The sequence below is a fragment of the Panulirus ornatus genome, chromosome 56 (assembly GCF_036320965.1).
Source record: "Panulirus ornatus isolate Po-2019 chromosome 56, ASM3632096v1, whole genome shotgun sequence".
Taxonomy (NCBI): domain Eukaryota; kingdom Metazoa; phylum Arthropoda; class Malacostraca; order Decapoda; family Palinuridae; genus Panulirus; species Panulirus ornatus.
The window spans coordinates 16,409,633-16,436,634 of NC_092279.1; the positions used below are offsets into that span (position 1 = coordinate 16,409,633).

At 38.7% G+C, this 27,002-nt stretch overlaps 1 protein-coding gene across 4 annotated transcripts in view; it reads right to left on the reverse strand.

Annotated features, from left to right (window-relative positions):
- Window positions 1–3,793: 3,793 nt before the first annotated feature.
- Ask1 (apoptotic signal-regulating kinase 1) overlaps window positions 3,794–27,002 on the reverse strand; it is an 83,477-nt gene continuing 60,268 nt past the window's right edge. For 3 of the 4 annotated variants that reach the window (XM_071693956.1, XM_071693955.1, XM_071693953.1), the window contains 7 exons: window positions 25,387–25,542; window positions 20,216–20,321; window positions 18,958–19,171; window positions 12,526–12,820; window positions 10,182–10,319; window positions 7,821–7,897; window positions 5,595–6,625 (listed from right to left, as the gene is read on the reverse strand). In XM_071693956.1, coding sequence (XP_071550057.1) covers window positions 6,478–6,625; window positions 7,821–7,897; window positions 10,182–10,319; window positions 12,526–12,820; window positions 18,958–19,171; window positions 20,216–20,321; window positions 25,387–25,542 — 1,134 coding nt within the window. In that variant the 3' untranslated portion in view covers window positions 5,595–6,477. Of the gene's footprint in view, window positions 6,626–7,820; window positions 7,898–10,181; window positions 10,320–12,525; window positions 12,821–18,957; window positions 19,172–20,215; window positions 20,322–25,386; window positions 25,543–27,002 lie in introns of all 4 variants that reach the window. The other variant, XM_071693954.1, reaches the window with a different exon arrangement.

The following is a 27,002-nucleotide window of genomic DNA, read 5'->3' on the forward strand; positions in this document are numbered from 1 at the left end:
GCAACAGTGGAATAAGCCCAGATAGTTTGAAAGGATATTCAAATGGGAGAACCTGAAGGAAGGTAGTTGGGAGTAGACTTGACAGTGGGTGGAATAATGTGAGCTGAAGTGAATCACAGGGGATAAAGGTCCTTGGCACACTGAAGAATTTGTATAAGGAAAAGTTATTGTCTGTCAGAGCAAAATGAGTAAGTATAATGGTATAGAGGTCCTAACAGCAATGTTGGGTGAAAGTTTAAGGCCCTAAATCCAAAAGAATGGAAGACGATGGATATCTCTAAGGTACATCATTCAGCTTTTTGCTTGCATCAAACTGTTGGAACATCTAGACTAGTTTTCAAAACAAATGTTTTACGAAGTGTTTTAGTTTTTCCAATAACAAAAGCATAACAAGCATATTCGTTTCCACTCAACTTGCACTTGGGGCACAGTTAGATTCCCTAAACCTCCAAAAAGCAGAAAAAAGACTGAATTTAACAGTGTCAACTCGCTCCATTCAAAGATGTGGTAAACTTCAAGGTGTCAAAAAAATACAAAATGCACCAGCACAAGTGCTATGTACCATAACATGGGAAAATGATAAACAGTGACAACAAAATGTAAAATCTGTTGAATGCTATTCCAACATCTACAGAAAAATAATAAGGAAATAAAATGAAAACCAAGGAACTGCAAGCAAAACACAAAACAGTGAGGCCAACAAACCACTCACTTTGTGTCTTCACCATCGTCATCAGTGTCAGCAGAATGACCACATCATCACTGAGATCTAATCCCTGACTATTTCTTTCACTCTCTAAGCCTTGAGTAGGGACAACTCACTTTGTGGGTCTGTACCATCCTCATCACTGTTAGATGAACAATCGTCATTGGCAAGATCTAAACTTCTACTGCTTTGCTCACTAACTACATCTTCAGAAGGGTCAGTAAAGCATTCATTTTCTGTATCATCTTCATTGTCTTCTTTATATTTTTTTCTCTTCATTTACATAAGGCTGTTGAAACCATAGCAGTTAAAATGACTGATGAATTTGATGCTGTTTCATCATTACTGTTTGTTATCATCACTATCATTAGTAAAATCTTAAATAATCCTCATGAAGATAAACTGCCTCTTTTTTGGTATGTGTGTGTGTGGGGTGGGGGATACTTACATAATCTAAAGTCCTGTTCTGTGCTTAAATTATGCACAATACTACAAACTGTTCCTCAACACTGTAATCATTAGACACCATATACTACCATCACATGGTGTTTTCTATCACAAGACTGGTTACGGTGTGAGAGAGATAACTCAGAAAAACAACATATTTTTCCTTATGCACAGATGCAACAGTTTCTGCACTTTTGCATCAATAAATATCTGAACAGGAAAACTTTTTAAGTCCAACATCACCTTAATATAATCAGAATAAAAGAACTGCCTCACCCACATGTAGACTACCGGCATTCTGCTCAGAAACACAGAATCTCTCCTTGTCATACATAACACTTGACAATACTTAACTCACACAGCTCATTCTTCATAACTCTAGATTTTCCCGTGGTAACCACTATGCACCAGTCCTGCTTTTTGGCAAAATGGTAGGAGCAAAGGATATAAGCAGTAGGTAGGAACATTTAATCTGGAGCATTAAGTACAGGTACACCACTGATTTACTGGCACTCTTGGTTCCAAAGCTTTGACACATCAACCATTTTGCTGGACCAACTGTGGTCACGTAATAATAATTCATCAACCTCTAACCCACTAATTATACATCTCCCATGTGTCTAAAGTATACCATGGACTGCTAGAAATCTGAATTAAACAAATCTAAAATGTAAACTGAATAAATAAATGAAATACATTATACACCTGCTCAGGACTGAGGTGCTTGTCAGCTACGAGTTTCGCAAATTCGTCTACATACTCGGCAGCTCCTTCGTGGTTGGTAGACTGCTTTTCTCCGCACGCTTTATTCATGGAAATTCCATGATGCTCACATTGTAATTTTAAGTTCTTTATGGAACAACTTAGCCTGGTCCATTACCATGCTACCTGATAAGTCCATTCCATCACTCTGACGCTGTTGAAATCATTGCATCATCCCTCGATTGTGCTCAGTACTATTACCATCTTTCATAGTTTTTCTAAATGTTATTTGCTTCTTGGAATTGCTGTCTGCGTAGAATTTCAATATTTTCTCCCTCAGCTTCTTTATATCATAAACAGTTGATGAACCAATACTGTAGATGTCATACATCTTACGCACCGAAACACCACGGTCCATTTTTATCAACAGTTCTACTTTATCTTGGATCAATATGGACTGGTGGTTACGCTTGACACCACGACTGAGACTCTCATATGTCTTAGAAGCCATAGCTAGGGTTAAATTTAAGAAAAATAAGCTAAGAATCACACAGAATTGCAGTATCGCCATCAAGTGCAGTGTAAAGAATGTAAATAAGCACGTCCTACACACAATGCCATCTGTGGCTGCCCAGTAAACTAGTCTGGTGGCTACGGTAATTTCAAGTTCCCTCACGCAAATTTGTCCAGACTAAAGGAGGTACCAAACCATCAATTGCCGAAAAATCAGTGGTGTACCTGTATAAACACTTGGTAGAGGTAATAGGTAGAAAGATTATATATTCTTTTATACTTGTTTACTATTTCCTGTTTCCTGCATTCGTGAAGTAATGCCAGGAAAAGATGAAGAAAGGCCTCATTTGCTCACATCCATCCTCTAGCCATCATGTGCAATAGTGAAACCAGTCCCTATCCACAATCAGGCCCCAGAGACCTTTCCAAGGCTTTCCCCAGGCTACTTCACAATCTCTGCTCCAGTCCAGTGACAGCACTCACCTCTTGCATAACAGAATGCTCCAGTTCTCTCTGTTCCATGCACGCCTTTCATCCTCTTACATGTTCAGGCCCCATGCTCCAAAAATCTTATTACTTCATCCTTCCATCTAATTTGATTTCCACCGTCTCCTCCCCTCCACTTCTGACACACATATCCTTTTTGTCAAACTTCTTTCTTTCATACTATTCGCCATTTCCCGCGTTAGCAAGGTAGTGTTAAGAACAGAGGACTGGGCCTCTGAGGGAATATCCTCACCTGGCCTCGTTCTCTGTTCCTTCTTTTGGAAAATTAAAAAAAATACAAGAGGGGAGGATTTCCAGCCCCCCACTCCCTCCCCTTTTAGTTGCCTTCTACGACACGCAGGGAACACGTGGGAAGTATTCTTTCTCCCCTATCCTATAGTTTTGTCAAACTATCCTCACTTATACTCTCCACGTGTCAAAACCATTTCAGCACATCCTCTTCAGCTCTTTCAGTCCTACTCTTTTTTTATTACCATGCCTCTCTATACCCTGTCAATTCTTAAGTAAACTCAGTCAACCTCCTCACACAACAAACTGTCCTGAAACATTTCACTTCTAACTCAACCACCCCTCTGCATATTATCTATAGCCTGTGCCTCATAACCATGCAATGTCACTGGGTCTACTATAACTTCAAACACACCCATTTTTGCCCTCCCATATGGTGAACTCTTTTTTTCACATATTCCAGTGTGCTACCAAACCTCTGCCCCCTCACCAACCCTATAACTCACCTGTTTCCATGGTTCCATTCTCTACGATGTATCTAAAACATTCAACCTCCAATTTTTCTATGTTCATTCTCAAACCCCAACTAACCTGTCTCTCTGTTTTGCTAATCCTAATATCCTTGCCTTTATTCACAATTATTCTCAACATTCTCCTTTCACACACTCACAAACTCAGACCCTAATTTCGTTTTTTTCCTCACTCAAGTCTGCCACCAGTGTTGTGTCATTAGCAAACAACAACTGACTCACTTCTCAGGCCCCCCTCACTTCCTATGGACTTGCCCCTCTCTCCAAGACCCTTACATTTACCTCTCTCACCACTCATCCATATACAAATCAAACAACCATGGTGACAGTACACACCTTTGCTGCAGGGCCACCTTCACCTAGAATCACTCATCTTCCTCTCTACCTATCATTCACCTTCCTCTCAACCTATCATAAACATGCTTATCACTAAATAAAAACTTTCACTCCTTCTACAGGCTTTTATCCAACACCATATCTATCTCTGATGCCTTTCCCTCCGGGAACTCCCTCAAGGGGGGTGGCCATGGCAATAGTCTTTATAGCTGGTGAACTCCAGTGCCGCTTCTTAGCCTTTAGTGACACAGAGGGATTCTAGCACAGTGTTTAAAGAGGCTTCTCCCTAATGTTCCGACTTACTACTTCTATCTAATGTGTATACCAAAGGTTCTTGCCTAATGTTCCAACCTGCTACTTACATCGAAAGCTCCAACACCATATAATCAAAAGAAATTCCACAAGGCATCTCTATCCACCCTATAATATGCTTCCTTTCCTCCAAATCCATAAATGCCACACATAAATCATTCTGCTCCTCAAAGTATTTCTCACACTTATTCTTTAAAGCAAAAACCTGATCCACACACATCCTCTACCACTCTTGAAACTGCATTGTTCCTCCCCAATCTGATACTCTGTACATACCTTCATCCCTGCAATCACTACTCTCCCATAAACTTACTAGGTACCCTCAACAAACTAATACTTCTGTGATTCAACCATTCACCTTTATCCCCCTTGCCTTTACAATGGCACCATATGCATTCTGCTGCTCCTCAGGCACCTCACCATGATCCATATATAAAATGGAAATCCTAGCCAATCAACAATTCAGTCACCTGCTTTCTTTGGAAAGGAGTTGACTTGACAGCTGATTTGCCACATTTCATCTTATGCAAGGGTTTCACCACCTCTTCTCTCTTCACCAAATCACTTACCATGACTTTCTCACGTCACATACCTACCCAACCCAAGCACCCTATATCTGCCTCCCATTCATCAAACTTATTAAACAATCCTTCAAAATACTCCATCTCAACCTCTCTACCCTCTCATATCTTTCCAAACAACTATGACCTGCCACATTTTAAGACAGCTTTTTCACTTCCTCTAAAATTTGTAAATACTTTCCCTTGTCTCCTTTTCCCACTCATAATCCTTTCTACATTTCAAATAAGGGCCAGCCTCAATGTGAAATTTTGTCCATGACAGGAGTCTTCAACATAAAAGGAAAAAATCAAATACTTTACCAGCTTCTCTCAGGACTTTGCCAATACAGCAGATTCAAAATAAATCTAAAGTGTGAGGGAATAATCTTAAACTGGCAAAGAGAGGTGAAACCACATCAATTTACTTTACTGTACAAGAAGTCACACCCATCTTAAAGTAACGAAGAATTCTAATCCAATATATTGACCATATTCATATTTAATAAGCTTTCAAAAAGTAAGACCAAGGCACAATTAATGACTTGGCCTCTCTAACTTCTTTGGTATAACTACACTGCTTATTGGATAACCAATCTAAATTTGTCCATTACACATTATTTGAAATTGAAAAGAATAGCTGGAAAGCTCAAGTCAAAGAAAACCCTATGCCAGGCCAGTGTACACCCTAATGTGACCATATTTAGTATTTTTTTCTTACAATACATATATCAACCTTCATTTTTCCTTTTAATCTTTGTGTTTTTCAAACTCTCTTCAGACTGTTCTTCTTTTGGGCCCCCTTTTTTTCATTCAAGGCTTTGCATCCATGAGGATTTTTATCCATCATTGGAGTCATTGGGGTTGGAAGGAACAGAATAGAGGTATTTCATGAATCAAATGTCCAGAGGATAAAGCTCAGGCACTAGCTCACAGCATTTGCAGTAAAACAGTTTCCTTAATAACCTAAACTTTGTACAAAATAACAATTCAAAATATTCAAAGAACAGAATAAGCATCTGCTTTGAGAAAAATCACAGACAACGTATTGTCCAAAAGCTAACACACACTGCATTCACAACCTGTCTAGGCAAATATAGTATCTATTAAGGTAAGTGGATTCAGGAGACAATTATATACAAACATACATAAACAAATGTACATATCTACTCTTCAGATTAATGTTCATAAGGCATCTACAGCACCACTAATTACAGGCAATCCTTTCTTTATAAACAGTCATAAAACTATCCTTGTAAAATGCATTCCCATTCTCAGAAAGCACATGGAATATACAATAAATGTGAATTAAAACTACAGTATCAGCATGTCTAGCACCAAAGGAAGCAACTTGGGACACAAAATAACTCACGTTACACTGACTCCAAATCAATATGACTGAAGAAAATGACATACAGTAAGCCATTATAACATGGGCAGTTATTCTAAGAAGATGAGAGTCATTTATCAATTAATAATCTCACTCAATTTCAATGGAGTTTATTGCTAAATATATGACACTAATATCCAAGACACACACTGACCTGCATGTAGTGATTCATCATGAGCAGCATTATATACATTATACATTTTTAGGTTTCTATTTTATTCGAAATAAATTAGACTCTGAGCAAAATGTTTATAATTTTGTAGAGCGTGCTTGTGGGTCCTGGGAACTGCTCTTTGAGGTAGGCTGTGCAGTAGTAGGATCTTCGGGGTTGATGGGCAAACCCAAGGCCTGACGATGCTGCACCACATTACGCCAGATACGAAGTTCGATCCCTCCTCTGATGGAGTTTTTTTTATTAACATATGGAACGGAGTAACTATTTTAAGAAACTGAAATTACGCAGATACACACATAGAAAAAGTAATTCTTAACACACTCATTAGCTCTTTTTGTGTTACAGAGTTAGGTGGCTGATATAGACTCTCCTCTGGGCTAGACAATCACCATTCACGTCTAAATAGCTATTCATACAATATTCCCTCTCTGATCTATCTAATGTATGCTTTGTCATACCAGCTTCCAATCAACTCACCTGTATACACGTAAATATTTCTCTTCATGCCAGTATTATCTGATCACTTCCATCTCTCACTTTGTGAACTGATATACCTCTTTCCTGCATCTCTTTCTACCATTTTATGCTCATGAATAACAAATCTTATCTGCTGATTTATCTAACAAAGATATCCAGCTCAACTTTCTGAAATCTATGATGTAAAAAACTTGTGCAAAAGGAAAACCACGATGAATTGAACCTGCATCAGGATGTGCTTCCACCTTAGTGGAATAAACTTAATGGTAGTTAAGCAAATGCTTGGTTTGATTTTGAATTTGAGTGAATGTGGAGTGTACTTGCTGAGCAATTGAAAGCTAGTCATTAAAGAGGTAACTATTCTATTGGATAGTGTAATCCCATATCAGGGGGGTTGTGGAGTAATAGCACAGGCATGTCAGCAATTAGATGCCATGTACAAAAGTACTTTATTGACTCATTAAGAAACCCACTTAGTCTGACAGATTTTTTACATTTCAATGGTTACAAACAATCTAATACATAAGCCAGTGTTATATAAGTACAATAAGTACAAAGTGTATTATATCATTCCAATTTACTCTGTTCCATGCACGTCTTTCACCCTCCTGCATGTTCAGGCCCCAATTGTTCAGAATCATTTTCGCTTCATCCTCGATCTCCAATCTGGTCTCCCAGTTCTCCTGGTTCTTTCCACTTCTGACACATATATCCTCTTTGTCAAACTTTCATCACTCATTTGCTCCATAAGTCCAAACTATTTCAACATACCCTCTTCTGCTCTCTCAACCACATTTCATATCTATACTTATTTTGGTGACAGAGGATTAATAATCAAAATCTGAAAATATGAGGATGAGAGAATTCACTGTTCTGAGTAAAAAGATAGACAGAAACAAAAGAAATAAGTCTTTAAATAACAAGTGGACATAATTCTTACCTCATTCTCATCCTTCGCAGGTCATCATGTGTCATCCAAGTAAGAACATCATCTTTGGTGTAGTCTTCTGCAAGAAACTAAAAACACAAAACAAATAAGCAATTCCATACAAAGAAAATTTTATTTCACTTCCATTCACGATGCACTGATTCAGTTCATGCATTCAATTTCAATTTTTTTATTATTTTACCTATGTCCTGCATACTACAGTGAATAAAAAAGTTCAATGTTTAGCATCAGGTTTTCACTCTGCACAAAATGCTAATTCAAGTGAAGGCAAAGCATCCAATCAAATGAACTTTGATGTACAACAGTTTCAATGCACGCCATCATAAATCATTTCTCTAGTATCCTCATCTATCTTTAACCCTCAAGAACTGTCTTACTACATTTATCCACATCTCTTGCAATCTACCTTTTCTCTTTGTAATTTAAAGTATACTAATATGTATATATATTTTTTCATAACTAATCATCATCTCCCACATTAGTACTAGGAACAGATGATAAAAGGCTGCATCCACTCACACCCATTCTCTAACTGTCGTGTGTAATGCACACACTCACATATATTTTTTCATACTTGATTGCTGTTTCCCATGTTAGTGTGATAGTGCCTGGAAGAGATGAAAAAAAGGCTGCCTTTGCTTACATCCATTCTCTAGCTGTTATGAGCAATTTAGCAAATCCACAGACTCTTCTGTAGTTTGTTCCGGCTGCTTCATACGCTCTGATTCAGTCCAATGACAGCACATTGCCCAATGTATACCACATTGCTGCAATGCACCCTATCCCATGCACACCCTTCACCCCACTGCATGTTCAGGCCCTGACAAAAATATTTTTCACTCCATCCTTCCATTTTGAATTTGGTCTCCCCTTTCTCCTTGTCCCCTCCACTACTGATGCATACATCCCCTTTGGCATCCTATTCACACTTACTGTCTCCATATGCCTACACCATTTCGGTACAACCTCTTCAGCTCTCTCTTCCAAATTCTTCTTATTACCACACCTCTCTCTTACCATTTTAATACTTACTTGATCACATCACCTCACACCACATATTGCCCTCATATATTTCATTTCAAACACATTCACCCACTTCAGCAAATTCTCATTTACAGCCCAAGCCTTGCAGCGATACAACATCAGTGACATTACCATACCTTCAAACACACCCATTTCTGCCCTTCCAGATAATGATCTCTTTTTCTAAAGATTCCTCAATGCTCCCAGAACCTTTGCCCCATCATCCACCCTATTATGACTTAATACCACTTCCACGGATCTATTCAATGCTATTTCCACTCCCAGGTACCTAAAACACTTCATTTCATCCAAATTTTCTCCATTTAGACTTGCATCACAACTAAACTGTTCCCTGAATCTGCAAGCAACTAGATCAGGATGATAGAGAATCGTTAAGTCTGGAGAAATTGCTAGAAACATATCAAAAAATGCATAAGCCAATGATACATGAATACCCTGCAAGGAAGTCTGAATGATCATTTAATGCAATACCAGGTGATCTGAGGGATAAGAAAATAAAGGAAGGAATTAGATGTCAATTTGTTTTTTAGTATTTTCTCTTCAATTTGGATTATCATACTAAAATATGAAAGAGAATGAAATGACTATATAATAATAATAAAAATAGCTTCTACTTCTGGACTTAACTGTTTGCTAAACCTTGGGAATCCTTTAAAATTTTTACAATATAAACTCCAGAAAAATCATTAGTCCAGCAACTTATTAATCTCAACCATTCAAAGCAAAAGACAGTTCACTGTATATGCTATAAAATGCTCAAAAATCATGTCTTGTTCATAAAAATCTTGCCTTAAGTGAATATTTAACTGGAAGATGATGTCCACAAAGAATGTGTAATTATAATTCTTATTTCAGTACACTATAAATGACAGCAAGAGACTGTACGTGAGCAAACAAAGCCACTGTTCATTTCCTTCTCGTACTGTCTTGTAAATGTGAGACGTGATAACAAAAACTGAAGCTTAACTTAGTTCTATAAAAAAGAAAAAAGAACAATGTAATATTACTGCATTCTCCCACTAATGAATGAAAAATTATTATTCTGAGAACAACAGAATAAATCAATTAATAAAAACCCCATAGTCTCTTACCTTCACATCAGAATTCCTATCACCCTTGATATCACTAAAAGCAACTGAAGTATAATAATGCAGACACAGAAATAAGAAAAAAAGAGAACAATAAAATAAACATCTACAAAGAATGTTTTAATATTATCAAATCCACAAGCATTATGATAAGGACAGAGTAGGCAGATATACAGCATATACCTTTTATGTGAGTGCCAATTTTCACTCTCATGCTTACCTTATCAATTACATCACGGTCTATTGATAGAGACTGCAACCACAGGACTAGTTCCATGTCAATGTTACGTGAGGACACATGGATCATGGGAAGTTCCTGAGGAACTGATGTTGATGAGGTAGCTCCCTCTAGATTACTCTGGAAAGAAAATCATTTAGAATAAGGATTATGGTACCATAATAGTTTCATCTTACACAAGGCTTTCACCACCAGTCCTCTTTTCACCAAAGCACTTACCAAAACACTTTCACTAAGTATACCTCCCTGACCAAACAGTCTACATCTTCAACACTACCATCAAATACATTCCACAATCTTTCAGATTACTCAATCCATCTCCTCTTCAACTTATTTTTACCTGTTACCTCTTCCTTTCCCATTTGTATCCTTCACTAGTGTTCCCACTTGTTCTCTTGTTATTGGCATACTATTACCTCCTTCCAAAGCAGTTTCTTATTCCCTCTGAAGTTTGTTGATATTTGCTCATTCCTTCTGAAGTTTGTTGATATTTGCTCAAACTAACTCTCATTTGCCCATTTTCAGCTCCTGCACCTTTCTATTGACATCCTGCTGCTTTCTCTTTTGCATCTCCCACTTAATCGCATTCCTTCCCTTAAATAATACTCATAAACCTCTCTCCCCTTCTTCATTATCATCTATACTTTGCTGTCTCACCATTCACTACCCAATCACTCCTGCCCACTTCTGACCTTCTGCACACCATACACTTTACTCATATTCCAACACTGTTTACCTAAAAGTCTCCCATTATTTAAACACTCCCCTAGCTCCATGTACTCTCACCTTTTGCCATTCCATACTCAGTCTCTCCTGGTATCTCTTCACATAAGCCTCTTCTTCAAGCTCGCTCACTTTCACCACCTTCTTCTAACTCACATCATTTCCTCTTTTCCAAAGGCCTCTACCTCTACAAATCTTGCAAAATTATACTGACTTTATCCTATTTCTTAACAATTGTACTGAAATGCAGTAACCCATTCTAACAGACTACATGGGGGAAGGGTGGTCGGTTAGAAGCCAAATTCTGTTGCATACCAAATATCTCCAAGGTACAAGGAACATTAATGACATATCAGCAATTGTAATGGAAACCTACCTGATTCCTTTAAGGATGGTGATGTTCAAGGAGTAGTAAACACTACTCTGAATCAAAGAAAGACAGCTCCAAGGTCGCCTGAATCACCTCATGGTCAAAAATGGGGCTTGCGTGTAGTGCAAGTTACTTCCTCATTCTTGTGATGCTCATTTTCAGCTTTTCAACAATGCTGTGGCATTTTCTAGATCTCATAACACATAATGACACTGATACCATCTTTATCTTCCTTTGTAACATAAAATCCCTTGAGTTGCATGAAAGCATGAGCAATGGGTTTGTTTATGTGTTGACCAAATGGGTGCTTAACTCAGACTGGCATGCAGTAACCATACTGTTTATGTGTTGACCAAATGGGTGCTTAACTCAGACTGGCATGCAGTAACCATACTGTCTTGTTTCATCTAGAAATTTCTGGCTACATTATCTTTTTGTGTATGTTTAAAGAGAAAGATGCGTGTTTGTAAAATAAATAAAAATCTGTTCTAAGGAGATACACAAATGTTCTGACACCCAGCATTCCAGACTAAGGCCAGAAACTCATGGAATATTCTGTTACACTCCAAACTCAGTCTGATGGGTCCTTATCTTACTGGACTTCAACTGCAATGTAATGTACTTTCACAGATATGTCTGTTAGATCCCAAAGTTAGTCCAATGGGGTCCAAGGAGTTTGTTAGAAGCCAAATTTCAATATGCTGAAATCCATTAGAATGGGGGTTTACTGTATATTATTATTTCCTTATGAGTACAAGGCTTCCATACACATAAGGTCCATAGCACTTGATACTTAAGCTAATAAGCTAATCTGTCACAGCTCGCTGGTGAAGATAATGTGGTCAGAATGCATGTAAACCCTCCCAATATAAGCTATGGGAGTGAAGGGTGTTAAGTTAGGATTTTCTTAAAAATACCACAGCAACCAGTTCTGATAAACTCACTGGCAATTCTGGAACTAAAATAGGTATCACACAATAAAAGCTTCCTTTGAATATTTCATAAAAAATAATTCTAAGGAAACATTCTATGATACTGAAAGAAAGATTTCTATTCATTACATCTGATGGCAGTCAAGTCAAAGTATATGTTGAAAGAAGTATTAAGTTAAGAAGTGTAAAATGTATTTTGATTAAAATATCTGAAGCTTTTTCATACATCATCTTATGCAGAGCAACATACAACACTGTAGGTGATTCAATTATGCCATAAATCCTTTTACAAGTTACTCACCTCTGGAGTCACAGTATCTGCACTAGACCTTGAGCCTATGGTACCAGCAGGTGAGTCCATGATGTCAGGCCCTCCAACAGCAGTTTCTTCAGATGATCCTTGACAAAGCCTCTTGTTTACTGAGCAGTCACTGCTTCTGATTACTGAGGTCTTCCCATCACTAGGTGGGAGCAAAGGTGGCAAAGGAACAGCCAGCTGGTCTGCTAGGTATTGACTTTGATCATGACGTTCAGAGAGGAACATTTTCAACAGCTCACCATATCGTTTCTCTGACAAGTACAACTCTTCCAGTAACCTAGAAACATGATTCAAAGAAATGAACAAAGTTAAAGACAGAAATAGTAGTGTGTTATAAGAAAATCAGTCTCAGTGAAGAAAAGGATAATACCTCCCGAGTAAAAATATGCAAGGTGTCTAATTCATCAGCATACAAGAGCATACAAGGTTAATGCCAAACATAAAGCACTTAAAGGACATGAAGTCTAATGTAAATGATCCAGGGGGATAGGGGAGAAAGAATACTTCCCACATATTCCCTGCGTGTCGTAGAAGGCGACTAAAAGAGAAGGGAGCAGGGGGCTGGAAATCCTCCCCTCTCGTTTTTCATTTTCCAAAAGAAAGAACAGAGAAGGAAGCCAAGTGAGGATGTTCCCTCAAAGGCTCAGTCCTCTGTTCTCAATGCTACCTCGCTAACACAATAAATAGCGAATAGTATGAAAAAAAAGAAAGAAAAACATATTTATATATATATATATATATATATATATATATATATATATATATATATATATATATATATATATATATATATATATATATTTTTTTTTTCATACTATTCGCTATTTCCCGCGATAGCGAGGTAGCGTTAAGAACAGAGGACTGGGCCTTTGAAGGAATATCCTCACCTGGACCTCTTCTCTGTTCCTTCTTTTGGAAAATTAAAAAAAAAAAAAAAAAAAAAAAAAACGAGAGGGGAGGATTTCCAGCCCCCCGCTCCCTTCCCTTTTAGTCGCCTTCTACGACACGCAGGGAATACGTGGGAAGTATTCTTTCTCCCCTCCCCTATATATATATATGGGAGCGGGGGGCTGGGAATCCTCCCCTCTCGTTTTTTTTTTTTTTAATTTTCCAAAAGAAGGAACAGAGGGGGCCAGGTGAGGATATTCCGAAAAAGGCCCAGTCTTCTGTTCTTAACACTACCTCGCTAATGCGGGAAATGGCGAATAGTTTGAAAAAAAAAAAAAAAAAAAATATATATATATATATTTCTTTTTTTTTTTTTTGCTTTGTCGCTGTCTCCCGCGTTTGTGAGGTAGCGCAAGGAAACAGACGAAAGAAATGGCCCAACCCCCCCCCATACACATGTATATACATACGTCCACACACGCAAATATACAAACCTACACAGCTTTCCATGGTTTACCCCAGACACTTCACATGCCCTGATTCAATCCACTGACAGCATGTCAACCCCGGTATACCACACCGATCCAATTCACTCTACTCCTTGCCCTCCTTTCACCCTCCTGCATGTTCAGGCCCCGATCACACAAAATCTTTTTCACTCCATCTTTCCACCTCCAATTTGGTCTCCCACTTCTCCTCGTTCCCTCCACCTCTGACACATATATCCTCTTGGTCAATCTTTCCCCACTCATTCTCTCCATGTGCCCAAACCATTTCAAAACACCCTCTTCTGCTCTCTCAACCACGCTCTTTTTATTTCCACACATCTCTCTTACCCTTACGTTACTTACTCGATCAAACCACCTCACACCACATATTGTCCTCAAACATCTCATTTCCAGCACATCCATCCTCTTGCGCACAACTCTATCCGTAGCCAACGCCTCGCAACCATACAACATTGTTGGAACCACTATTCCTTCAAACATACCCATTTTTGCTTTCCGAGATAATGTTCTCGACTTCCACACATTCTTCAAGGCTCCCAGAATTTTCGCCCCCTCCCCCACCCTATGATCCACTTCCGCTTCCATGGTTCCATCCGCTGCCAGATCCACTCCCAGATATCTAAAACACTTTACTTCCTCCAGTTTTTCTCCATTCAAACTTACCTCCCAATTGACTTGACCCTAAACCCTACTGTACCTAATAACCTTGCTCTTATTCACATTTACTCTTAACTTTCTTCTTTCACACACTTTACCAAACTCAGTCACCAGCTTCTGCAGTTTCTCGCATGAATCAGCCACCAGCGCTGTATCATCAGCGAACAACAACTGACTCACTTCCCAAGCTCTCTCATCCCCAACAGACTTCATACTTGCCCCTCTTTCCAAAACTCTTGCATTCACCTCCCTAACAACCCCATCCATAAACAAATTAAACAACCATGGAGACATCACACACCCCTGCCGCAAACCTACATTCACTGAGAACCAATCACTTTCCTCTCTTCCTACACGTACACATGCCTTACATCCTCGATAAAAACTTTTCACTGCTTCTAACAACTTGCCTCCCACACCATATATTCTTAATACCTTCCACAGAGCATCTCTATCAACTCTATCATATGCCTTCTCCAGATCCATAAATGATACATACAAATCCATTTTCTTTTCTAAGTATTTCTCACATACATTCTTCAAAGCAAACACCTGATCCACACATCCTCTACCACTTCTGAAACCACACTGCTCCTCCCCAATCTGATGCTCTGTACATGCCTTCACCCTCTCAATCAATATCCTCCCATATAATCTACCAGGAATAATCAACAAACTTATACCTCTGTAATTTGAGCACTCACTCTTATCCCCTTTGCCTTTGTACAATGGCACTATGCACGCATTCCACCAATCCTCAGGCACCTCACCATGAGTCATACATACATTAAATAACCTTACCAACCAGTCAACAATACAGTCACCCCCTTTTTTAATAAATTCCACTGCAATACCATCCAAACCTGCTGCCTTGCCGGCTTTCATCTTCCGCAAAGCTTTTACTACCTCTTTTCTGTTTACCAAATCATCTTCCCTAACCCTCTCACTTTGCACACCACCTCGACCAAAACACCCTATATCTGCCGCTCTATCATCAAACACATTCCACAAACCTTCAAAATACTCACTCCATCTCCTTCTCACATCACCACTACTTGTTATCACCTCCCCATTTGCGCCCTTCACTGAAGTTCCCATTTGCTCCCTTGTCTTACGCACTTTATTTACCTCCTTCCAGAACATCTTTTTATTCTCCCTAAAATTTAATGATACTCTCTCACCCCAACTCTCATTTGCCCTCTTTTTCACCTCTTGCACCTTTCTCTTGACCTCCTGTCTCTTTCTTTTTTACATTTCCCACTCAATTGCATTTTTTCCCTGCAAAAATCGTCCAAATGCCTCTCTCTTCTCTTTCACTAATACTCTTACTTCTTCATCCCACCACTCACTACCCTTTCTAATCAACCCACCTCCCACTCTTCTCATGCCACAAGCATCTTTTGCGCAATCCATCACTGATTCCCTAAATACATCCCATTCCTCCCCCACTCCCCTTACTTCCATTGTTCTCACCTTTTTCCATTCTGTACTCAGTCTCTCCTGGTACTTCCTCACACAAGTCTCCTTCCCAAGCTCACTTACTCTCACCACCCTCTTCACCCCAACATTCACTCTTCTTTTCTGAAAACCCATGCAAATCTTCACCTTAGCCTCCACAAGATAATGATCAGACATCCCTCCAGTTGCACCTCTCAGCACATTAACATCCAAAAGTCTCTCTTTCGCGCGCCTGTCAATTAACACGTAATCCAATAACGCTCTCTGGCCATCTCTCCTACTTACATAAGTATACTTATGTATATCTCGCTTTTTAAACCAGGTATTCCCAATCATCAGTCCTTTTTCAGCACATAAATCTACAAGCTCTTCACCATTTCCATTTACAACACTGAACACCCCATGTATACCAATTATTCCCTCAACTGCCACATTACTCACCTTTGCATTCAAATCACCCATCACTATAACCCGGTCTCGTGCATCAAAACCACTAACACACTCATTCAGCTGCTCCCAAAACACTTGCCTCTCATGATCTTTCTTCTCATGCCCAGGTGCATATGCACCAATAATCACCCATCTCTCTCCATCAACTTTCAGTTTTACCCATATTAATCGAGAATTTACTTTCTTACATTCTATCACATACTCCCACAACTCCTGTTTCAGGAGTATTGCTACTCCTTCCCTTGCTCTTGTCTTCTCACTAACCCCTGACTTTACTCCCCAGACATTCCCAAACCACTCTTCCCCTTTACCCTTGAGCTTCGTTTCACTCAGAGCCAAAACATCCAGGTTCCTTTCCTCAAACATACTACCTATCTCTCCTTTTTTTACATCTTGGTTCATCCACACACATTTAGGCACCCCAATCTGAGCCTTCGAGGAAAATGAGCACTCCCTGCATGACTCCTTCTTCTGTTTCCCATTTTAGAATGTTAAAAAAATACAAGGAGGGGAGGATTTCTGGCCCCCCGCTCCCGTCCCCTCTAGTCGCTTTCTACGACACGCGAGGAATGCGTGGGAAGTATTCTTTCACCCCTATCCCCAGGGATAATATATATATATATATATATATATATATATACACACACACACACACACACATACACAGGCACATATACACACACACACACATACATATATATACATATGAAAAATGTAAGAAACAATTTAGAAAACTGAAACTTCTAGCTTGAAATGAAATGAAAAAAAATGGATGTCACATAATGGTTCAACCTCTGGCTATGGAAAAAGGAAATGTATAATTTATTTACACAAACGTCAATAGTAGTTCTCATCAATTTGACCACTGTATCAATAAGCTTCAATGTCCAAGCTACATTTTTTCCAATTTCACTATTTTCTTGTCAAAGCACCATGTATGAAAACTACCACTCCAGTAACACAACTATAAACACTTACTTCCCCTTTAAAAAAGTTCTGGGGAAACATAAGTTTCAAAGGTAATATATGCTTGCCATGCAGATATCCAGCTAAATAAAAGCTCTTACCTCAAAATTCATTGAGATAGGAGGTCTGGTCCACTTTTTCTTGGTATCTGTTTGCAGCAACTCTATTTCAGCAGAAATTTGAGATTCCTTCATTCCACCCATTCGCTTTATCTTCCACACAATAGCATTTTCTGATGCTTTATACTTGGCTTTCCCTTTCATACATATTAGTTGGACGCCTGATGTGTTGAGAGGAGTTGGAATCCGCACCTCTATTTTCTGTGCCAACAGTGAGGGCTCGAAGTTGCTCTTAATGACAACCTTCACTTCCATTTTTGTGCGTCCAACCTCACGTACCAAAGGGATAACCCTGAATGGCAAGGAGATGTCTTTTGTTGTACGGTACCTCATGAGTTCAAATTCCCCATATATATATATATATATATATATATATATATATATATATATATATATATATATATATATATATATATATATATATTTTTCTTTCTTTTTCTTTCAAACTATTCGCCATTTCCCACGTTAGCAAGGTAGCATTAAGAACATTATATATTCGTATGAGTCCACGGGGAAAATGAAACACGAAAAGTTCCCAAGTGCACCCTCATGCAACAATCACATCATCAGGGGAGACACGAGAGAAACATAACAGTCAGTTGATATACATTGAAGAGACGAAGCTAGGACGCGTCCTAGCTTCACTAGTCTTTTTTAGCACAAAACTCCACAAGCTCTTCACCATTTCCATTCATAACATTGAATACCCCAAGCACACCAATTACACCCTAAACTACCATATTACTTACCTTTGCATTTAAATCACCCAGCACTAATACCCAGCCTTGTATACCAAAACTGCTGACACACTCACTATGATCTTTCTTATCATGTCAAGGTGCATAAGCACCAATAATCACCCATCTCTCACCATTCATCTTAAGTTTTACCCACATCAATCTACAATTTACTTCCTTAAACTCTATCACACACTCCTACAACTCTTGCTTCAGGAGTAGTGCTACTCTCTCCTTAGTTCTTGTCCTGTAACCAACCCTAGACTTTACTCTTCCAATATTTCCAAACCATTCTTCCCCTTTACCTTTGAACTTTTGTTCACTCAAGAGCCAAAACATCCAGGTTCTTTCCTCAAACATACCACCTATCTCTCCTCTCTTCTCATCTTGGTTACATCCATACACATTCAGATGCCCCAGTTTGAGCCTTCGAGGAGAATGGGCACTCCCTGCCTGGCTCCTTCTGTTTCCTCTTTTAGAAATTAAAATATAAGATGGGGAGGGTTTCCAGCCACCCACTCCAGCCTCCTTTAGTCATCTTCTACGATATGCAAGAAATCCGCACGTGGAATTCTTTCTCCCCTACCTGAACTGAGAGTTTTCAAACAGAACATGTTGAGGAACACTTACCGAAGATTCTCTGCTCTGGTAGCCTGCAGACTTTCTTGTAATTGATGACAATGTTTAGAGTGATGAAAATCATGTAGCAACTTTGCAGATTTTGTAGAATTTATTGTAGAAACTCCTGAGGTGCTACCTTCCTCAACAAGATCCTGAGGTCGATCAGGACCAGGAACACGCACACCTGCAACTCCCTCACTTCGGTCAAGTAATATGTCATGTTCTGCGGAGGTAATGAAAAACCTTGATTAGGCAAATAACAGAGATTGAGAGTCAGCCAATGATCATCCATGGGATTACGGACTGATGAGTTTCTCAAATGACAAAAAGCATAAAAAATTAAAGCTGATACCTAAAGGAAAAAAAAAGGGGTTTAGGAAAAAAATTTCAAAAAATACACATCAATACCCAAATATATACAAATATCCCAGCAATCATATCATAAGAGGGATTAACAATGAAAAAATGAAATGAAGAGATTGAAAATATATGAAATACATAAAGAGAGGTAAAATCATAAATGAAAAACTGTAAAAGTGCACTGAATCTCCACTCACTCACTCACCAAAAAAAAAAAAAAAAAAAAAAAATACACAAAAAGTAGGAAAGGAGTGTAGTGGTATTGTCAAGGTGCACAACTTTCCAAAGTTTTAATTATGAGAAAATAGACTGGATAAACTTAGACCCTCATGGATGCAAAGGATCAAAGAGATGCAACTCTGACCATCATGGATGCAGAGGATCAAGAGGATGCAAGTTCCTAAAATGTTCATGAAAAACTTTCCTATATCAACACATCTTGCACCACCTGCGACATAAAGTATCTTTACATACCAGTAAAGCAAGCACACCTTCCAATTCAAATTTTTGGTGCATGGACAAAAACACAAACCCCACAGTAAATGCTTCTCACTGCCATAGTGCAGATGCCATGATAATCATCATTACAGGGTTTGAGGTAAAATATTTATATTAAATACAGAACAATTTTGTTTTGCAAATGTGTTGCAACTATGAAGGGTTATGTATCATGAGACAAATATGCTTTCTAATCCTCAACTGCTATGAGCATGAAATGTTGCTATGAGAGTTGCTGATATATGAAAGTTTCAGTATTTGGAAATCAATAAAAAAGATATTGTCCAAAAGTGTGAAAATTAGCAGCAAATTTTCACCTTATAAAATGCAGCAGTATTAATAACATTCAGGTTAATTTATAAATGGGGGAAAAACAGATCATGCAGACATATTTTCTTATTGTTCTTACCTGGTGACAAAACTGTTATCGCACAATGGACGGCGCTTCGTATCAAGTCATCGAGGGCAAACATCCAATGTGGTTTAATACTATGACTCTTCAAGACTTCATTCACCTGGGGAGAAAATGCTGGGTTACTGGGGTTAAAATCATTTAGATTCAATACAACATAATACATGTGCTGTAAAAAGACAACAGAATATAAAAGGTAAAATATCATTTACAGCATATACAGTATATACATGTGTATGGGGGTGGGTTGGGCCATTTCTTTCGTCTGTTTCCTTGCGCTACCTCGCAAACGCGGGAGACAGCAAAAAAAAAAAAAAAAAAAAAAAAAAAATCATTTACAGCAGCCTTTGATGCTCTGGTTAAAAAATTCAATATGAGGCCTTCATAACATAAATACAACTAATAAAAGTTATATGTACCCATGGTAAAGATGTGATCAACAATTATGAAGTTCACCTCTATGGTGTGCAATGTAGGTCACAGTGACCTACTTTTTGTAAGATGCTAAAGTGCTCATAAACATGCATCAGCATATGAAATTACTTAACTATAAAACAAACAGTGACTAAGAACGAAACTCAGATGTAAGACATAATCAAGGTGGGGATAAGCATGCATATTCGGACATGGATGTGGTTAATGAGAGAAGCAGAAGGGTTCTCCCATTCTGTAGAGGTGAATCTACACTGAACTTTTACTAAACCCATTCACATTTTTACTAAACCCATTCACTTTACTTGTTCTGAGCATGCCATCTTCATTCTACAGTATACATATCAAATTCACTAAACCATGAGCTGAGTTCACTCTCAGCATTCCCTGTACATCCTGAACATACAATGTTCACAATACATTATTTCTTAACTGTCTATGTTTGCTACAGTAACCAAGCTCACAGTATTTACTAACTATATGAGTACCATAGGAGATGGAGTGAGTATTTTGAAGGTTTGTTGAATGTGTTTGATGATAGAGTGGCAGATATAGGGTGTTTTGGTCGAGGTGGTGTGCAAAGTGAGAGGGTTAGGGAAAATGATTTGGTAAACAGAGAAGAGGTAGTGAAAGCTTTGCAGAAGATGAAAGCCGGCAAGGCAGCAGGTTTGGATGGTATTGCAGTGGAATTTATTAAAAAAGGGGGTGACTGTATTGTTGACTGGTTGGTAAGGTTATTTAATGTATGTATGACTCATGGTGAGGTGCCTGAGGATTGGCGGAATGCGTGCATAGTGCCATTGTACAAAGGCAAAGGGGATAAGAGTGAGTGCTCAAATTACAGAGGTATAAGTTTGTTGAGTATTCCTGGTAAATTATATGGGAGGGTATTGATTGAGAGGGTGAAGGCATGTACAGAGCATCAGATTGGGGAAGAGCAGTGTGGTTTCAGAAGTGGTAGAGGATGTGTGGATCAGGTGTTTGCTTCGAAGAATGTATGTGAGAAATACTTAGAAAAGCAAATGGATTTGTATGTAGCATTTATGGATCTGGAGAAGGCATATGATAGAGTTGATAGAGATGCTCTGTGGAAGGTATTAAGAATATATGGTGTGGGAGGAAAGTTGTTAGAAGCAGTGAAAAGTTTTTATCGAGGATGTAAGGCATGTGTACGTGTAGGAAGAGAGGAAAGTGATTGGTTCTCAGTGAATGTAGGTTTGCGGCAGGGGTGTGTGATGTCTCCATGGTTGTTTAATTTGTTTATGGATGGGGTTGTTAGGGAGGTAAATGCAAGAGTTTTGGAAAGAGGGGCAAGTATGAAGTCTGTTGGGGATGAGAGAGCTTGGGAAGTGAGTCAGTTGTTGTTCGCTGATGATACAGCGCTGGTGGCTGATTCATGTGAGAAACTGCAGAAGCTGGTGACTGAGTTTGGTAAAGTGTGTGGAAGAAGAAAGTTAAGAGTAAATGTGAATAAGAGCAAGGTTATTAGGTACAGTAGGGTTGAGGGCCAAGTCAATTGGGAGGTGAGTTTGAATGGAGAAAAACTGGAGGAAGTGAAGTGTTTTAGATATCTGGGAGTGGACCTGGCAGCGGATGGAACCATGGAAGCGGAAGTGGATCATAGGGTGGGGGAGGGGGCGAAAATTCTGGGGGCCTTGAAGAATGTGTGGAAGTCGAGAACATTATCCCGGAAAGCAAAAATGGGTATGTTTGAAGGAATAGTGGTTCCAGCAATGTTGTATGGTTGCGAGGCGTGGGCTATGGATAGAGTTGTGTGCAGGAGGATGGATGTGCTGGAAATGAGATGTTTGAGGACAATGTGTGGTGTGAGGTGGTTTGATCGAGTGAGTAACGTAAGGGTAAGAGAGATGTGTGGAAATAAAAAGAGCGTGGTTGAGAGAGCAGAAGAGGGTGTTTTGAAGTGGTTTGGGCACATGGAGAGGATGAGTGAGGAAAGATTGACCAAGAGGATATATGTGTCGGAGGTGGAGGGAGCAAGGAGAAGAGGGAGACCAAACTGGAGGTGGAAAGATGGAGTGAAAAAGATTTTGTGTGATCGGGGCCTGAACATGCAGGAGGGTGAAAGGAGGGCAAGGAATAGAGTGAATTGGAGCGATGTGGTATACCGGGGTTGACGTGCTGTCAGTGGATTGAATCAAGGCATGTGAAGCGTCTGGGGTAAACCATGGAAAGCTGTGTAGGTATGTATATTTGCGTGTGTGGACGTATGTATATACATGTGTATGGGGGGGGGGTTGGGCCATTTCTTTCGTCTGTTTCCTTGCGCTACCTCGCAAACGCGGGAGACAGCGACAAAGTATAAAAAAAAAAAAGAAAAAAAAAAAATGAGTACCATGTTCTTTATCAGCATACCACGTTCATCATAAGCATGTCTTGTTCACCTGAATAGTAAAAGCTAACAAGGCTGGAACAGGAGCCACTGAAAAGGGTGATGTGATTCCTAAGTTGAAAAGAAACATCCTATCACTGCCATGCACAACCTTTGTTTCTGACATACATCAGATCTCACAATGAAGTGAGAATCTTTATCACCTAAAGTAAAGCACTTGAGAAAAAGATATCATCTGGGCATTTGTACATGGATTTGAAATAAATCAAAGTATCTCTTTTACATTCAAAATAAAACTATGATGTTTTCCAGCATCAGAAAAAGTTACATGATTAATGGAAGGTATCATGGGAAACAAGTCAGGATCAAACTAGTAGTATCCACTACTAATATCAAAGGGATATGCATTTCTAATATAAATCTCTTCCTGTTCTTTCTCTTGATGTTGCATCATACACAACAATTTCATTATCTAGAAAGTGAAATAGAGTCTAAGGAATGATAGGTGGGAGCAGTCCACTCTGATTACCAACTTCATGATGTTTGTAAATATTTGGTTTTTCCAGAGTGATAACCAATTTTTCTATGTATACAAGCATATCACTGGTGTACATTGGATGGCAAGTCTAATGCAAACGGAAGGCTCAATTTACAGACTTCAAATACATGTGAGAATTTCAAATGGAATATGTCTGTCAATATTTGAAGTTTTTCCAGGGTGACAACCAATATTTCCACGTATACAAGCATATCACTGATGTACATTGGATGGCAAGTCTAACGCAAATGGAAAGCTCAGTTTACTGACCTCAAATAAATATGAGAATTTCAACTGGAATAACATCAATTTAAACATCAGATAATACAATCAAACACCCATAAACATCACACCATCCATAAAACAAAGGGAAGAAATAATGAGTCTACACAATATGTAAAATATATATTCAAACTAGAGGCAAGACAAGAGGTTTTGGCTGAAACTGTAGCCAGTTATTTGCATCTCACTAGCAGGTCAGGAGAGACTCAATAAAAGAGAGGATGTAATAAGATAGAGAAGCATTGGTTATAAGATAAAAACAATGTCTTTGTCGTTTCATCACAGATGTATCAGAATTTTATTCACTTGCCATTCATCATTGCTGAAGTTATATAAAATAATCAATTATGATATTGATTTTAATCCTTATCATCTCAAATGTGGATGAAACTGGGAAGCATAATAAATCAAGCTAAGAAGGGATGACTAAAAAGGAATCACCTGCCAAGCTAGCTGGTAGGCCTGCATATGCACCCTTGTGGTCCTCATCAGATGATGCAAGCCACACATCACATAAAATTTCTTAAAAGTATTCTATTCAATTCTACAAACATAGTAGTTTTGCATAAATCATAAGACAAAAAATTGGTGTGCAATATGTAAGTGAAAATAAAATTTTCATGTAGAGTCATATAAAACAACTAAAAAGTAATGTCTACTTTGTGGCAAGCACATACCTAATTATATCAAGCATTGCTGTGTATCAGATTGTGCTGGGTGATTATGTACAACTTATCCTTGTAAATGAATATTTAAGCATGAGTCATTCTCACCTATATATTTGCATTCTGCCTTCTATTAAAATCTTTTTTATTCTAAGAAAAATATTTTACATATATCTTCAAATTGTGGCGAGGTGAATAAAGGCAGGCAGTATGAATTATGTACATGTGTATATATGTATATGTCTGTGTGTGTATATATATGTATACGTTGAGATGTATAGGTATGTATATTTGCGTGTGTGGACGTGTATGTAATACATGTGTATGTGGGTGGGTTGGGCCATTCTTTCATCTGTTTCCTTGCGCTACCTCGCAAACGCGGGAGACAGCGACAAAGCAAAATAAATAAATCTTCAAATTCTGGGATTTTTACAAAAGGGAATTTTATTTTGTGTGGATGTTAAGGGTTAAACTATTTTCAGTGTGGAGGATAACAATGCACCAGCATTACCAAGGTGGGAGAGGGATGAAGGTCTATGGAACCTCATGAAACAACCTTTGAGGAAAACAAGAGCAAATAAGAAAACATGTGGAGCACATTTGGTTAATTTTGCCATGTACCCATATGTGTTACCCAGAAATACTCAATAAGTGTTTTGGTTAAGTGAATGGCTGGACATATGAAGATATAAAAAACAATGAATCCAGTGTATATCCCACTACATTGGAGCTGGAGTGTAATAATGCTTATGCAGTTTACCTAATAGTGCTTTACTTTTCTTGTGCTGGGCTAAGCTGACAAGATACATCATATTACATTTAACCTCTCTATCATCATTCCTTTGACACACTCATGAATCCCCTTACACACTCACAGAAACAAAGACTACATCATACTTACAGCTTCTTGAAAGATACATAAAGCTAAATTTATTTGGTTGAGTGCTTCCTCAAAATTTATTTCTTCTCTGAGTTTTGCAAAAGCTTGTTCAATAGGTAACTTTTTATGCTCAGGGATGAATTCCCGCAGGCTGACCATGATAAGAAGGAGATGTTCCTGAAATATAAAAAATCATATAGGCTGGCATCAAATTATTGTACAAGACAAGAATTAGGATTTATTATCCTATTTCAATCTGTGTATCAATTGTTTTCTAATATCAGACAACAAATGATACTAGAACAGGGTCTCAAGTATGTTATATTGATGACTGAAAGGAAAACAAACTGATTAAAAATATATCTTAAATGATAAAAAATGCTTTCTCTCTGGAGCAGTGTCCTGCGAGTCAAGAAAAGCTTTTGGGCCTAAAGGGGCTAGAAACCTCTTACCCCTAACCAAACTTATGAAGTGATTGTCACTCACCCTTCTTTAACCATCTATTAGTTAGTAACACCATCAGAAGGCCTGGGAATGTTCTTTGATTGATCAACAAGCTCCACTCAGCAATGACATCAATGTTCCCCGGCAAGCCTGACTATATGGTAAACAAGGACATTAACCCCCTTTTCTTACCATCCCTAACATACCTGGGTTGAGCCTTAGCGCAAATAACTATTATCCTGAGTTAACTCGGACCACTTTTGTTTTGAAAATTCTCCCAAGGTAACTCATAGTTGGTTCCAGATGCATCTTCTATAATTCCAAATGGTACATGACATTTCTCTCAATAGATAGCATTACAAACACTTATTTACATGTGCAAACTACAGTATGGTGATAGCAAGAATTCATCACAGGAAGTCAAATATCTGAAGAGCTGTACAAAGTTGACTGAATCTGGGGGAACATCTATCTATCTATTTTGCTTTGTCACTGTCTCCCGCGTTTGCGAGGTAACGCAAGGAAACAGACGAAAGAAATGGCCCAACCCACCCCCATACACATGTATATTCATACACGTCCACACATGCAAATATACATACCCATACATCTCAATGTACACATATATATACACACAGACATATACATATATACACATGCACACAATTCACACTGTCTGCCTTTATTCATTCCCATCGCCACCTCGCCACACCTGGAATAACATCCCCCTCCCCCCTCATGTGTGTGAGGTAGCGCTAGGAAGACAACAAACGCCCCATTCGTTCACACTCAGTCTCTAGCTGTCATGCAATAACGCCTGAAACCACAGCTCCCTTTCCGCATCCAGGCCCCACACAACTTTCCATGGTTTACCCCAGACGCTTCACATGCCCTGATTCAATCCATTGACAGCACGTCGACCCCGGTATACCACATCGATCCAATTCACTCTATTCCTTGCCCTCCTTTCACCCTCCTGCATGTTCAGGCCCCGATCACTCAAAATCCTTTTCACTCCATCTTTCCACCTCCAATTTGGTCTCCCACTTCTCCTCGTTCCCTCCACCTCTGACACATATATCCTCTTAGTCAATCTTTTCTCACTCATTCTCTCCATGTGCCCAAACCATTTCAAAACACCCTCTTCTGCTCTCTCAACCACGCTCTTTTTATTTCCACACATCTCTCTTACC